General features: G+C 50.3%; 1 protein-coding gene across 7 annotated transcripts in view; it reads left to right on the top strand.

The window, feature by feature from the left end:
- Positions 1 to 95: 95 nt before the first annotated feature.
- The window catches only part of BCL2L11 (BCL2 like 11), a 48,670-nt gene continuing 35,353 nt past the window's right edge, over positions 96 to 13,412 (top strand). For 4 of the 7 annotated variants that reach the window (XR_006679805.1, XM_045287158.1, XM_045287161.1 and 1 more), the window contains exons 1-2: positions 96 to 291; positions 2,856 to 3,259. Coding sequence is in view for 6 of the 7 variants with exons in the window: in XM_045287158.1 (XP_045143093.1) it covers positions 2,869 to 3,259 (391 nt within the window). In the remaining variant the exon portion in view is untranslated. Of the gene's footprint in view, positions 292 to 1,884; positions 1,971 to 2,855; positions 3,260 to 13,412 lie in introns of those variants that run through there. The other 3 variants (XM_004707928.2, XM_004707930.2, XM_045287159.1) reach the window with 3 other exon arrangements.

Below are 13,412 nucleotides of genomic sequence, written 5' to 3' on the forward strand. Positions count from 1 at the left end.
ATTGGACGTCGACTCGGGGCAGCCAGCCTGAGCTGTGCTGCAGGGCCGTACAGGTTTCACTTCGTCCCGCGCAGCCACAAGGTTTCTTGCTAGTGGGAGGGTTCCCTCCCTAGTCGTCACCACTGCCACCACCAGCAGTTTCTTGCAGCTAGTCTGCGCGCCTTGCCCTGCTGCCGCCAGCACCACTTCGGGCTGCTCGAGTCGTACTGCACCCTCCACTCCCTCGGCGCCCTTCCCCTGGCCCTGGTCCCCCCAATGTCTGACTCTGACTCTCGGACTGAGAAACGTAAGGTAAAGTCCTCCGCATCCCGGGGAGTGGACTGGGGGAGGATAGAGGACAGGAGCCGGAGCCGGTAGGGGTCCGTTCCCGCTCGCTACCGTCACACGTGCAAGCAGAAGGACGAACGGACTCGCCCCATTCGTCGCCGATGGGGAGGCAGCCCGCGGTGCGGGCAGGGCCGCGCGCCATCCCGGGCGGGTTACCATCTTTGGGGAGGGGGCGCCCTCGCCGCCGCGGACACTTGGCCGGTGGACGTCCCACGCTAGGCAGCTGCGCTCTGGGTAGTGAAGCGCCGCAAGTCCCACTGGGAGAGGCAGCGCGTGCTCCGCAGGGCCCGGGAGCCGGGTGCCCGCTTGCGGTACCGGACAGCGCTCCGGCCCGGGAAACCGCGCCGGCTGCCCGACCCCGGAATAGCGGGCGGGCGGTACCAGCCAATCTTGCGTCTGGATTTTCTTGGGTGCGCGGGCCTCTGGCGGAGAGTTTGCGGAACTTGGGTGGTGATTTAACTGATGAGACTGGGCTTTTCCTGGTACTCGCTTGGGCCGCGGTTTCCGGGCAGCTGCTGCGCTCACCCTCTTGGACCTGCAATCGGGCTTTGCTCGATAGGCGGGCGCCCGGTGGACCGTGCCAGCCACACGGCCACAGGCACTGACACGGGGCGCCCCGGCCACGCTGTGGGCGCAGTGCGTCCAGTAGAACCGGTTCTGTCTTTGGAGCCAGGCGGTATAACACCCGAGTCCATCCGCAGAGCAGGCTGCGGCGGATCCTCAGGACCCTTTTATCTCCGAGCCGGTGTTGGTGGCGGAACGATCATTGGGGTAGGGAAGTGTTGAGGTTTCGGCCGTGGTTACCGGGCTGGCAAATATGCGCGCCGGTGACCGGCATCGGCCGCTCAGATTTGCCCGGTGTCGGCGGCGGCGCATGGGGCGTGAGTTTACCCGGCGGAGGACGCTTCTGCACCTGGGTTGCATTGGGGCAGCCCTTGGCGCCGTCACTTCAGCCGGCTTGGGCGGTGGCCAGAGGGAAAAGGCAGGGGACTGAGGACAGCGCTGCCGTCAAAGGAGAGCGCGGGTCCAGCTTGTTTCCCCGTGTTGACCTTGGCCTAAGGGAGAGCCTCACATGGACCCGGGATGTCTGGAAGAGACAGATGCGACAGCCCAGACAGCCAAGGCTCTCGAGCCCCTCTGCCCGGCTCCCGCTGCCGCCACGCTGCGCTCCGAGAAGAGTTTGTCAACAATCGCCCAGCCTTTGGCGGCCTGACCCGAAGGCGCCGCCCCCCCGCCTCTGCTGATTGGCTGCTCCACGGAGCGACCGCGCGCGAGCCAATAGGGAGCTCGGGCACCCGGCGCCAGGGGCGCGGGGAGGTCGTGGTGCCGGCGGCGGCGGGCGCAGTGCGCGAGGGGAGGAGCGGGAGGAGGCGGAGGATGTTCCCGGCGGCGGCGGCCGGGGCAGCGCGGGCCAGAGGCGCGGCGCGCGGAGCCTTCGTTTACCCAGCGGAGCACGGCGGCGGCGGGCGGGTGGGAAGGCGCGGGCTCATCGGGGCCTTGGGGGCTCGGGCCGGGAGTTCCAGGCTTTGTTACCTGCGCTGCCATCGTGGTGACGGCTGCCGGGCGCGCAGTCGGCGAAGGGCCAGGGTTGGACGCGGTGGACCCCCAGACCGGACCCTACGCTTGGAAGGGCAGGGACAGATGTGAGTTTCTATGTGATTGTTAACCGAGGGAGAGTGGTCGTGTTGAAGGCGGCGTGCGAGCCCGGGTTGGTTAGCGCACAGAGTTAGTTTATGGACTTTGCAGGGTGCGCCGCGGCACAGGTTTTGGGGTCCCACATTTGGGGGTGTCCACCTCACAGTCTAAGTGTGCTTTGGGAAAGTTCTCTCCCCTTTAGCACGGTGCCCCTTCCCGGTGGAAGGAGGGGAACGCTGGCCCGAGTGGCGAAGACCGCTGGGCAGTGAGCTGGAGAGGCTGCAGAGCAGCGCTCCGAGTTACAAACTCTATTGTGACGCACTTACTACGACTGACGGCCGCTGCCAAACCTTCCCCAGACTTGCTGCCCTCAGCACTTTAGGCAGAACAATGGGGCCGAGCAGGGAAGGCGGCCAGCAGCCTGCAATCGCTGCATCTGTGCCCGCTCCTGTGCTCTAGCGCAGTATCGGATCCCAGGAAATCAGAGCCCGCTGGGAGCTTCTGATTTATCCAAGTCTGACCTGAGCTAAGAGTACATAGGAACAGACTTCAGACAAGCTGCTTTTCATAAAACGTGTGTGTGTGTGTGTGTGTGCTCACACCAGTTCCACATGGTGTTACTATGTTTTGTTTGGCAATGGGAAGTTTAGCCCCACCCCCAAAATCAAATACGATTTTGTTATTTTTTTATTTTGGGGTGTTTTTTGTTTTGTTTTTTTACTGTCACTTGGAGATTGCCAGAGAAATGTACGGAATAATGACTTCATGTTAAAGCATTTGAGAAATTCACACTCTGAATTTCTAACGACTAGGCAAAAACTAGTTTATCTACATAGTGTAATTATTATACTGCTTTAATTAATTTTACTTTTTACTTTTTTTTTTAACTGCAGAAAAAAAGACCAAATGGCAAAGCAACCTTCAGATGTAAGTTCTGAGTGCGACAGAGAAGGTGGACAATTGCAGCCTGCAGAGAGGCCCCCCCAGGCTCCCCAGCTCAGACCTGGGGCCCCTACCTCTCTGCAGACAGAACCTCAAGGTAATCCAGAAGGTGACGGGGACCGCTGCTCGCAGGGCAGCCCTCAGGGCCCACTGGCCCCACCAGCCAGCCCAGGCCCTTTCGCTACCAGATCCCCGCTTTTCATCTTCGTGAGAAGATCCTCTCTGCTGTCTCGATCCTCCAGCGGGTATTTCTCTTTTGACACAGACAGGAGCCCGGCACCCATGAGTTGTGACAAATCAACACAAACCCCAAGTCCTCCTTGCCAGGCCTTCAACCATTATCTCAGTGCAATGGGTAAGCAGTTTCTGGGTAAGGTGGTCATTGACGGTGGTGGTTCCAATATGTTTACAAGCCGCATGTCGGATTCAAAGCCCATGTATAGACCGTGCTTCCACCATCCTTCCATATTTTGATGGGGATGGAGGGTGTGTTAAGATCGCAAAACAAACAAACTGTTGAGATCACTGCATTACTGAGCTTCAGCCTTCTGGGCCATAAAGTTAGTGTGCCTGCTGCCCTTTGTTCAGCTAAAGTATATGGCTTGTTTTTTGCTTTTCTTTACCAAATGATCCTTTCTTGAAATACCTTTCTTTGCAGTCCTTACCTCTTCACAGGGCATTCTACTACACCGTTGTTGATGCCATCTCTGATGTCATGGGGTTGGTGGCCATCGGCTTTGTAGACACAGGCTGGGCAAACTCCCAGGGACTCTAGCTGTTCTCTGGCTAAAGATTGATGTCACAATGGTTAGATAATGGTTGAAGATCTCATCAAAAGTGGTATTTCCACTGTGCTTGCTACTTCACTGCTTCCCTGTCTCTGGGTCATTCCTTGAGAGCTCTGAAGGTCAGGAAGAGGCAGAAAGCACCACCTCCATCTGTCTGTTCTGAAAGGTCCATTTCACCATCATCCTGAGATCTTTTTTTGTTTGCTGGTTGCCTTAGCATTGTCATCACCAGGGGTCCAGTCCTGGGAGCCAGCCCAGCCCCGGAACTGACTTTCCCTTGCATGTATCTCAGGGGCATCACTTGGGTCTCTTTGGAGCCTGACTTTGGCAGCTGGTGTCGGACCTAGAGAACGTCCACACCTAGGCCTTCTCCACACTGAAAGATGGTGTGTTTACTTTAACCACTAAGATGACTTCGTAGTGACATTCCGCATGAAAAGGACCTGAGCAGTTACAGAAGATAACACCTAGCCAAAAGTGTGATGAAAGACATTTTTTAAACAGGCTTTGTAATCCAGTGAACTAGTTCATATTGGCAATACCCACACTAACCTGTCGCCATCAGTTCTGACTCACAGCCAGCCTGTAGGACAGAGTAGAACTGGACCACTGGGGTTTCCGAGGCTGTAATCTTTATGGAAGCAGACCGCCTCATCACTCATCTCAGGAGTAGCTGGTTTGAACTTGCGCCCGGTCAATCAAGGGTTGAGCGCTTCAACCACTGTGCCACTGACATAGAACCTTGAAAATGGTCTGGTTTCTATTCCAGTATTTCTTTGAAATCATCTTTTGCTCAAAAGGTGGAGATGCGATATAAATGAGATTAGGTTGTAAGTTTTATTTCCAGGGATTAAAGGCAGTTTCAGGATCTAAAGGAGTAATGGCAGCCTAGGTGGCCCAGGAGAGCCAGAAGTGCAGAGAGGGAACTGAGCTAGTGGGGAAAGTGGACATGCTGATTTTGAGGCCGGATACTGTGCAGTTTGAATGCTGGCAACTCTTCTGGAATTTCAAAAACATTTTACAAGTAAGATAAAAACACTTAAACATCTCTAGGCTTGATCTGCTCAGGCCGCCCATTGCGACACTCTGTGTGTGCAGGTTGGTCCCCACAGATGGGTAGAGTCTGTGATGGGGTGAGTGAATACCCAGATCTCATCTGCCAGCTCTGTCAATTAGCCCTCCCTGAACCGCTAGCCAGGTAGCAGTATTGCCGAAGAAGCACAGTGCCCATTCTGTTAGAACTTAGCCCACATTAGCGTGCTGAAGCATACCTGAAACAAAGCCATCAAACTAGAGATGGTGTCACAATGCTGGGTCACAGTGGAAAGTCTCTGCCATCGAGTGATGCACACTCAGAGCAACCCTACAGGACAGGCTAGGAACTGCCCCAGTGGGCTTCCACGTAGAAAGTCTTGTCTTTCTCCTGCAGAACGACTGGTGGAACTGCCGACCTTACAGCTAGCAGCCCAGCACTTAACCACTGCACCACCAGCATCTGTAAATATCCAGTGGCAGTAGCTGCACATCCTGCGGCCTGTCTCCTGCTGAATGCTGGGAGACCTTTTGGGGGGCCCTTCAAGAAAAGGCACGGGAGGCCTCTTTATTACTGTTACTTTAATTGTTGCTAATACAGCTCTTCCTACACTCATTTCAGTCTTAGAAGTTCTTGGCCCTTGCCGAGATTCTCCCCACCCAGGAACGTGCTCAAGTGCACAAGCACCAGCAGCATGGTTGCTTACTAAGTGAGGTGGCAGGGCCCGATGGTGTCTGTGTCTAAAGCAGATTGTGTTTCTTCTCTGCAGACTCTGCATCTGTCTCTGAGTGGTGGCTTAATGCGTGGATGTAGTTTCTTCTCTCTTAACCAGGAATAGTGGGTGAGTTAGTTTTATTTAGTGGAAGGACAGATCCTGTTTAGTCAGCCAGTTCCAAAGTAAGCGCCCGTTACCTGAGATGACAGATCGAGAGCTTTAAAGATCATAATCTAAATTATTATGTACAGTTAATGGTTATGCCTGTAAAGTATAATAGTGGAACCAGAGGCTTAATTTTACAGTATTAACTCCATTCCAGTAGATTTATCTGATAACTGAGCATTTAATGCATAGGATTAAATTATAGAACGTAAGGAGTTTGTCTGAAAGTTAATGTGTCAAGATAAATTTTAGGTATTGACTTATTGGGGAGATTTGTTTTTGTCTTCTGGTGGGACTGGGTGAGGGATAGGTTTAACTAGATGTGACCTTATCAAATTGAAGAGTAAAATTACAATTTTTGGAGTCCATGGCTTTATTTTTCCTGGTCAGGCTCAATTTTAGCTTCATTCCCAAAGACCTCTGAAATGCTGCATAGATAAATAGGTCCTCTTCTCTTTTGGACTATGTGTAGTGCTCCTTACTCAACAGTGTCCATTAAGACCTTCAATGAAGCTTTTGATAATTGATTGCAAAATGCATCGTCTACAAAGAAGTCTTTATGATTGGCTTGAACTAGTGAAACAGAACTGTGAGGTCGTAAAGAGGTTCTCCTTAGCCAGGGGCGCCTTCACCCACAGAATCGTTTCCTCAGCAGTGGCTTGGGGTAGACAGCAATCCGTAGGCATGCGTCTTTGTTCTTGTAAGAGAGCACATTCTTGTCTGGGCCGCATAGCATTTGGGTGCTTGTCCCAGAAACATCTTTGTGTTGTCCTGTGTACCAATTGTGTTTCTGAAGATGTGTTCCAAGCACATTTATCTGTGGAGAGCTGACGATTGAAAATGTTTGCACTTTTTATCCAACTGTAATCTCTTTATACTCTAGGGAATTAGCATATACAAAACTTAATGATAACTGATCTTAGCAGCTTAATAACTGATTATTCTAATCAAAATAATTGGCACCTGTCGACTTACTACACGTGCCTGTTCTGGTTAATGTCCTTTGCTTCTACTGATTGTGTACATTAAGTGTGGTGCTCATTCCACAATCAGTGCAGTTGGAAATAAGGGTAAGAATAGGGTAGGAATGACTGTCAGTCATGCAGAATTCCAACTTGTCATTTTGGTAGGTTCCTTAAATGTGGATCTTGTTACCTGGTACACTGAATTCATCTGTTTGAATAAATAACGTTCTTTTTAGTGTGTGCGAGTACAGGCAGTTGTCTGACCCCGTGTTAGATCACAAGCTCCCTAGGGAAAGGCATGATGCCCATCCTACTGGATCCCAATTGCACCACAGGGGCCTCGCTTGATAAGAGTTTCAACTAAACTGACAAAGGGGAGAAGCCCAGAAGATGCTTGAGGTTCGTTGAACCTGACTTTAAGCCTTTCCCCAGAGTGGTTTTCAGCTAAGTAAATTTAGACCTGCCCCTCCCACATTGTGTGTGTGTGTGTGTGTGTGTGTGTGTGTGTGTGTGTGTGTAACTTTTGGGAGCCAGAATCATGTCGCAAACAAGGGACATAAAGGTCTAGCTATGCTCTCTGGTAGAGACGCCACTGGTGGGTCCTGCACACTGGAAATGGATTCACCTTAAGATTGCCGCCTCCTTGGATTGTGAAGACCAGTGCACAGAGAAGAATACATTCTTATTAGCTGCCACACTGCTTTTTAGGTTACATGAAGGTATACTTGCAGTGTTAACCTTACCTGGTTCGTCTTAGGCTTTTTAATTTTCGTATGACAGAACTATCAGAGAGCCTCTAAGCCAGCGTCCTCGGGTGGCTGGGCCTGCTGGCAGATGTGGGTGATTTCCGTGGAACTGACTCCCGTGGTCGTGTCTGGTGATTTGCCGTTGTTGCTAGGGACCATTGAGTCACTCAGACTCAAAGTGACTCAGTTCTGCACCGTCCTTACAGTGTTTCTTGTGCTTCTGCCCCTGCTGGGTCCGTCTATCTTGGGGAGGAGGGCCTTCCTCCTTTCCGCTGCCCCTTCACTTGACCACAGTGCCCTTCTCCAGAAACTGCCCCCTCCTGCCCACATCCAGAGTACATGCGGGGAAAGGCTCACTCCTCAGCTGCAAGGAGCATTCGGGCGGTACTTGGCCCCAGACAGATTGGCTGGCTCTTTTGGCAGTCCGTGCCAGAGTGGAAGTCATTAGTCTAATCCTTTGAGCACTCTGGTCCACCATGGGCTTGGCTTAGAGGATTGGTTCTCTAGGCAAGTAGGGAGTCAGGGTCTTGTTTCACCTCTGTAAACGAGAGCAGGCATTGAACAAGCGGTAGGGGAGTGGTTTTGTTCCTCAAAGCTGACCCCCAACTTCATAATGGACTTTCCTTTGCCAAGGCTCCCAGGTTGGACCCTCAGGGCTCAAGGCCAGGAGAGCAAGTATACTGCCCAGGTCTTGAGTGGGCAGGGAAAGTAACAAAGTAGCAAGAAAAGTTTCCTCCAAACAAAAGAGGAAGAATTCCTAGTTGTCTAAGCATGATTCCATCTTAGGTCTTTTTCCTTTTGTCCTTCGTTATTTGGAGACAATTGGAGACCTGCAGCTGTAAAGATAGAGAGTGAGCCGTCTCCCTTCATCCTAGCGCTCTGCAGTGAGGGTACCACCTTGTATCACAGTACAGCATCACAGCCAGGTCACGGATGTTAGTGCCGTCCCTCGATCGTATTCAGCTCTCACTAGTGGCACGTGCATTCCAGTGTGTGTGTCGTTCTGTTTGAGTTCATCAGGGTGTAGGTTGGTGTGATTGACTCCCAGTCACCATACAGAGCAGCTCCCCCACCCCTGGAAACCGCTTACCTGGTCCCCATAAGTATTTTTGTCATTTCAAAGAACAACCCAGCAGTACGTAACTTCTTTTACTCGGCGTAACCCCTCGTGGTAGGTGTGTGGGGTGTTTGTTCTTCACTGCGGAGCGGTGCAGCCCGTGGGAGGGAGGGATGTATCCCAGTTTGTGAACCACTCACCCGCAGAAGGATGTTGGAGTGGCTTCCTGTGCAGGAGCCTGGCACAGCTGGCTCTTAAGGGCGAGAGTTAGCCAGCCCGCATGGGGTGTCACACCTCTCCCTGGCACCTTTCTAGCAGCTGCCAGTAGAAGGGCTGGTTGGCCAGGACAGGAGCTCCGGGGAGAAGCCTCCCCTCAGACCCCTGCTGTGCTGTGGGCCACTCAGCGGGGCGCAGCTGTGGGGACCAGCCCTGTACCAGGGTGCACCTGAACAGAAGTTTCTGGGACAAGTACCTCGCAGGGGGGGCTGTGATCGCTAGGTCGTAGGACCGGTTCATTTTCTGGGATAGTCCTGAGCCATTTTCTGCAGGGCTGTCCCTGAGCGCGTCTGATGAGTGCGCCAGGTTCTCTGGGTCCATGCCAGCCTGGGTGAGGTCATTATTTATTTTTGCCATTCTGATAGTTGTGGAGTGATAGCTCATTGTGGTTTCAATTTGCATTTCCCTAATGGCTAGGGCCGGCGCGCGCATGTGTGTCTGTGTTCACATGCTTATTTGCATCTGCATACCCTCTTCTGTGTGCTGTTCCTGTGCTGTTTGTGTATTTTCGAATGGGAATTTGTTGCTCGCCTTTATGGATGCATGTTGAGAGTCCTGCGTATATTCCAGGCGCAAGGCCTTGGTTGTATCTACCTGAAAAGATGCTCTTGTAGACTGTAGCTGGTGTCTTTTCATCCTCTTCAATGCTGGCGCCTCTCACAGATCAAACCCTTTTCCATTGATAAAGTTTATCAGCTTGTCCCTCTTAACAGCATATAACACGTACCCCACAGGGCCACCTCCAAATTCCAAAACTCACCCCAGACTCAAATTCTGACTCATGGCTACCCTATAGGACAGAATAGAGGCTCCCCTATGGATTTCTGAGACCGTAACCCTCTAAGGCAGTGGAAAGCTCCATCTTTCTCAGAGCACCTGGTGGTTTGGGGATTGCTGACCTTAAGATTTGCAAACCAACACTTAGCCCACGATGCCGCTAGGCTTACAGTGCCACCAGGGCTCCTTGACGTTGAGTAGTATTGTATTTGTTTCTGTTCCCACATGTTCATGTTTGTGTGTAGGTGTACAGCTGATTATATGTTGGCCATCATGTTTCCTGCAACCTTACCAAACTCACTGATTCTAGATGTGAGCTTTCTTGGGAGAAGTGCAGAGACAATCATTTGTCTGCCAGCAGGAATATTTTTATTTCTTCCTTTTTGGTCACTCTGCCTTTTATTTCCGCCTAGAACTTCCCTTGCTGGTTGAGTAGGAGCTAGGAGCTGTGAGAGCAGACACTCCTTGCCTTGCCCCCAGTCTTGGGTAGAAGTACTCCGTCTTCTGTGCTAAGTAGGATGTTCACTGTAGGTATTTTGAAGATGAGATTTCTTTCTCTTTGTTCCTGGACTGAGAGTTTTGTTATGAACGGAATAGGTGTTGGAATTGATCAAATACTTTTTCTGTATCACTTGATATAACCATGTAAACATAATTTAGCCTCTTGGGAATGGGATATTCCACTGATGTGCTTTCCATTTTAAACCAGCTTTGCGTGCCTGGAATAAGTCTGTGTGGACAGGATGAATGATTGGACTATGTCTGGTTTGAATGTGCTGATCCTGTTGAGGATCTTGATGTCTCCGGTTATGAGAGGTAGCCTCTGTGGCTACCTTTTGAGAAAGTCTGGCCTTGGTATCGAAAGATCGGGTGTGATACGCCTGGTGGACTTTTATATTGATGATCTGTGTCTTTTTTTCCTAATCTGTTAGTTTTTAGAGGTTTGTCAGTTTTATTTGAAACCCACTTTGTCGTTTATTTTCTCCTGTTTTCCTGCTTTCCATTTCATGAGTTATTTCCTTTTGCTTGTTTTATTTCTAGCTTTGACTCTTTCTTGTCTAATGTAAACACTTAGTGCTATAAATTTCCCTTAGATCTAGTCTGCGTGTTCCGATACGTTCTTTTTTCCCATTGCTAGTGTTTTTGTTTTCTTTGGGAGGCCCCTTTGATCCTCGTGGCTTATGCCGAAGTATGTTTGCTCCTCGGTGTCTGGAGATCACCTTGTTGACTTCCTGTTGTTGACTCTGGTTTGGTCACTTTTATGGGCTGAGCGCATACTCTGTGTCATATCACTTCTTTTAAATGGATTGGGGTTTGTTTTATGGCTTGAGATGCGGTCTGTTTGGGTGGATGATCCATTGACATCTGTATCTGTATTCTGCAGGGGCTGAGTGGAGTATTTACATATAAATTAGATCCTGTTGGTTGATGCTTTTATTCAGTTCTTCTGTTTCCTTGTTGTTCTATCGACGGATGGCAGAATGTTCTTGAAGCCATCTTCAGCTATAACCATAGGGTTTTTAGTTTCCTTCTGTAACGCTTAGATTTTAGACGTGGAGGCTGTCTTGTTTGGTGCTTATCCATTTAGGATTGTCTTCCTGTTGCCTTGATCTGTTATCGTTGATCTTTCTGAAGTCTGCTGTATCCGACATTAACCTAGCCACTCCTTCTTCATGAACGAGTGCTTACATGGTACACCCTTTTTCTTTTCAATATTAGTATTACTGTATTTGAAGTGAGTTTCTTATTTATAGCATCTTAATAGGTGATTTTTTAAAATTCATGTAGCCAGTGCCTTTAAATGTTGCATTTTTATTGAGGCTGCCCTCTTGGTTTATTCAGTATATTTTGAATGTCTTGCTCTATATAGTTTTACAGTGGTCATTCGGGATGTTAACACGTACAGATGTACCTTGCTACAGCCTACCCAGCCCAGGGGTGTCACGGTTTTAGGTCATAGAGATCTCTGTAGGCTCCTCTGTGGCCTTGCACTGTTAAACAAATGCTGGGCAGTTCAAACCCAGCAGCCATGCATTCCCGGGGAGACAGTTGCCATTGTCTGCTACCATGAAGATTGCAGACGATGTAGGATCACGAAGAGTGGAAATTGACTTGATGGCAGTGATGAGTAGATTTACTTACTTTTACCGTCTTTTCCCATATAATTGTCTTAACGTATGTCCTCTACCTGCATTAAGCACCATCTCATGGTGTTTTTGATTCAGCCATCAAATGCGATTTAAGAAACTCTTGAGAAATCCTTCTTTCTCAAGTTCTATGCCCTTTTCTGTTGAATTTTCCTTTGTTTATAGAGGTCTTCTAAACAAAGGAAATTATAACTGTCCGTTAATGGTAGACATGCTAACAACAAATTATCTTTGTCTGAGAGCGTTTGGATTTCTTCTTCATACAGAATGATATTTTCACTGCACAGACTTTGCCACCAACAACTTTGCTTCAGTATTTGAAAACTGCCGCTTTCCCTTGGCCCTCCTCGTTTGAGGAGAAATCTGCTGTCATTTGAATTGATGTCCCCTGGTAGATGGCATGTCATTTCTCTTGGGCTGATTTCAAAATTTGGCCTTTCATTTTCAGAAGTTTAATCATGACGTTGTTATGAATTCGGTGGGTCTATGCTGTTTGCGCTTTGCTTAGCTTCCTGAATATGTGGTTTTAACTTTTGTGTCAAATTTGGGAAGTTTTGGGCCCTCTGTGCCTTTTCAGGCCCTTCCTCTTTCCTTTCTGGCACCTGACTTGTAAGAATGTCCCGCTTTGTTATTGACCCGCAGTTGCCTATGATTTCATCGCCCTGCCCCCAAACCCTTACCTCTTTCCTCTCATCTCTTCAAGTGGGGCAAATTCCATCGAGCTGACTCCAGTTTGCTGACTGTATTCCTCGTCATTTCCGCTCTGCTGGTGAGCCCATCCAGTAGGTCTGGTTTTTGTTCATTATATTTATTTCCATTTTGAAATCTCTGCCCGCGCCCTCTTGGGTGAGCTGGTGGTGTTGGCGCCTTCTTCCACCCTGATGATACTTACACAGCAGAAACAAAACGGGTGCCCACAACTGCCTCCGCGCCTCCCATCAAAGGTGTCAGCTTGGCTCCCTATTGCCCCCAACTGGCACCTGGAAGGAGGGGAGCAGAGAGCTGAGCCTGCAGCTTTGCTGCTGCACATGGGGGCAAGCCTCACTCCCTTCTGCAGTACTGAGCAGCTCCATGTCCCACCACTGTGGCCTCCCCCTGGATGTCGTCTTGTTGATACTGGTTAGGAGTGGAGACTCAGCCACCACTGGCATGGATGTGTGTGTGTGTCTGTGTGTGTGTGTCTGTGTCTGTCTAACCCTCTTTGCTGTGGAGCAGGGTGGAGGCTCAACTCGTGGCTGGGCCTGACCGTGCTTCCCTGGAAGGAGAGGGACATGCCTGTTTTGGGGACAGAAGATGGAAGGTTGTGTGTTCCTACCCTGCCTGCTTCCGCAGCAGGGGCTGAAGATCAGCCCCACACAGCTGGCTGACACCACCTGGTGGTGGAATGGGAGCTCCGTCTGCCTCCTCTGAGTGGGGAAGGTGGCGGGAGGATCAGCTCGCCCTAAAACTGGAGGGTGGGATGCTGGATGGAGTAGGATAAAAGCCAGTGTGCCACATACACCCTGGTTCATGATGTTCCCATGGGTCACAAAGGCTCTGTGCCCCATAGGGTTTTCAGTGACGGATTATTTCTTTTCAATGTAACTCCCCAGCCTGTCTTCTGCAGGGCATCTAGGTGATGCGTGTGAGCAGTTTGGTCACCGTCTGCCCAGCTAGGGACTTATGGAGTAGGGCGAGTATCGTCGCCATGGTCTTTTGTGGGACTGACTGCCCTCTGCCTTGTCCTAAGAACAGGCTGTGTCTGGCAGGGGTTTTGTCTCTGCCTGTCGGAAGCTTTGGGGCCTTCCTTGTCTGAGATTTGGCTGGTGCCAGGGGACCAGGGTTCTTCTCAGCACTGTG

This window comes from Echinops telfairi, unplaced genomic scaffold, assembly GCF_000313985.2.
Source record: "Echinops telfairi isolate 266 unplaced genomic scaffold, ASM31398v2 ScPeMD7_11;HRSCAF=52, whole genome shotgun sequence".
Taxonomy (NCBI): Eukaryota; Metazoa; Chordata; class Mammalia; order Afrosoricida; family Tenrecidae; genus Echinops; species Echinops telfairi.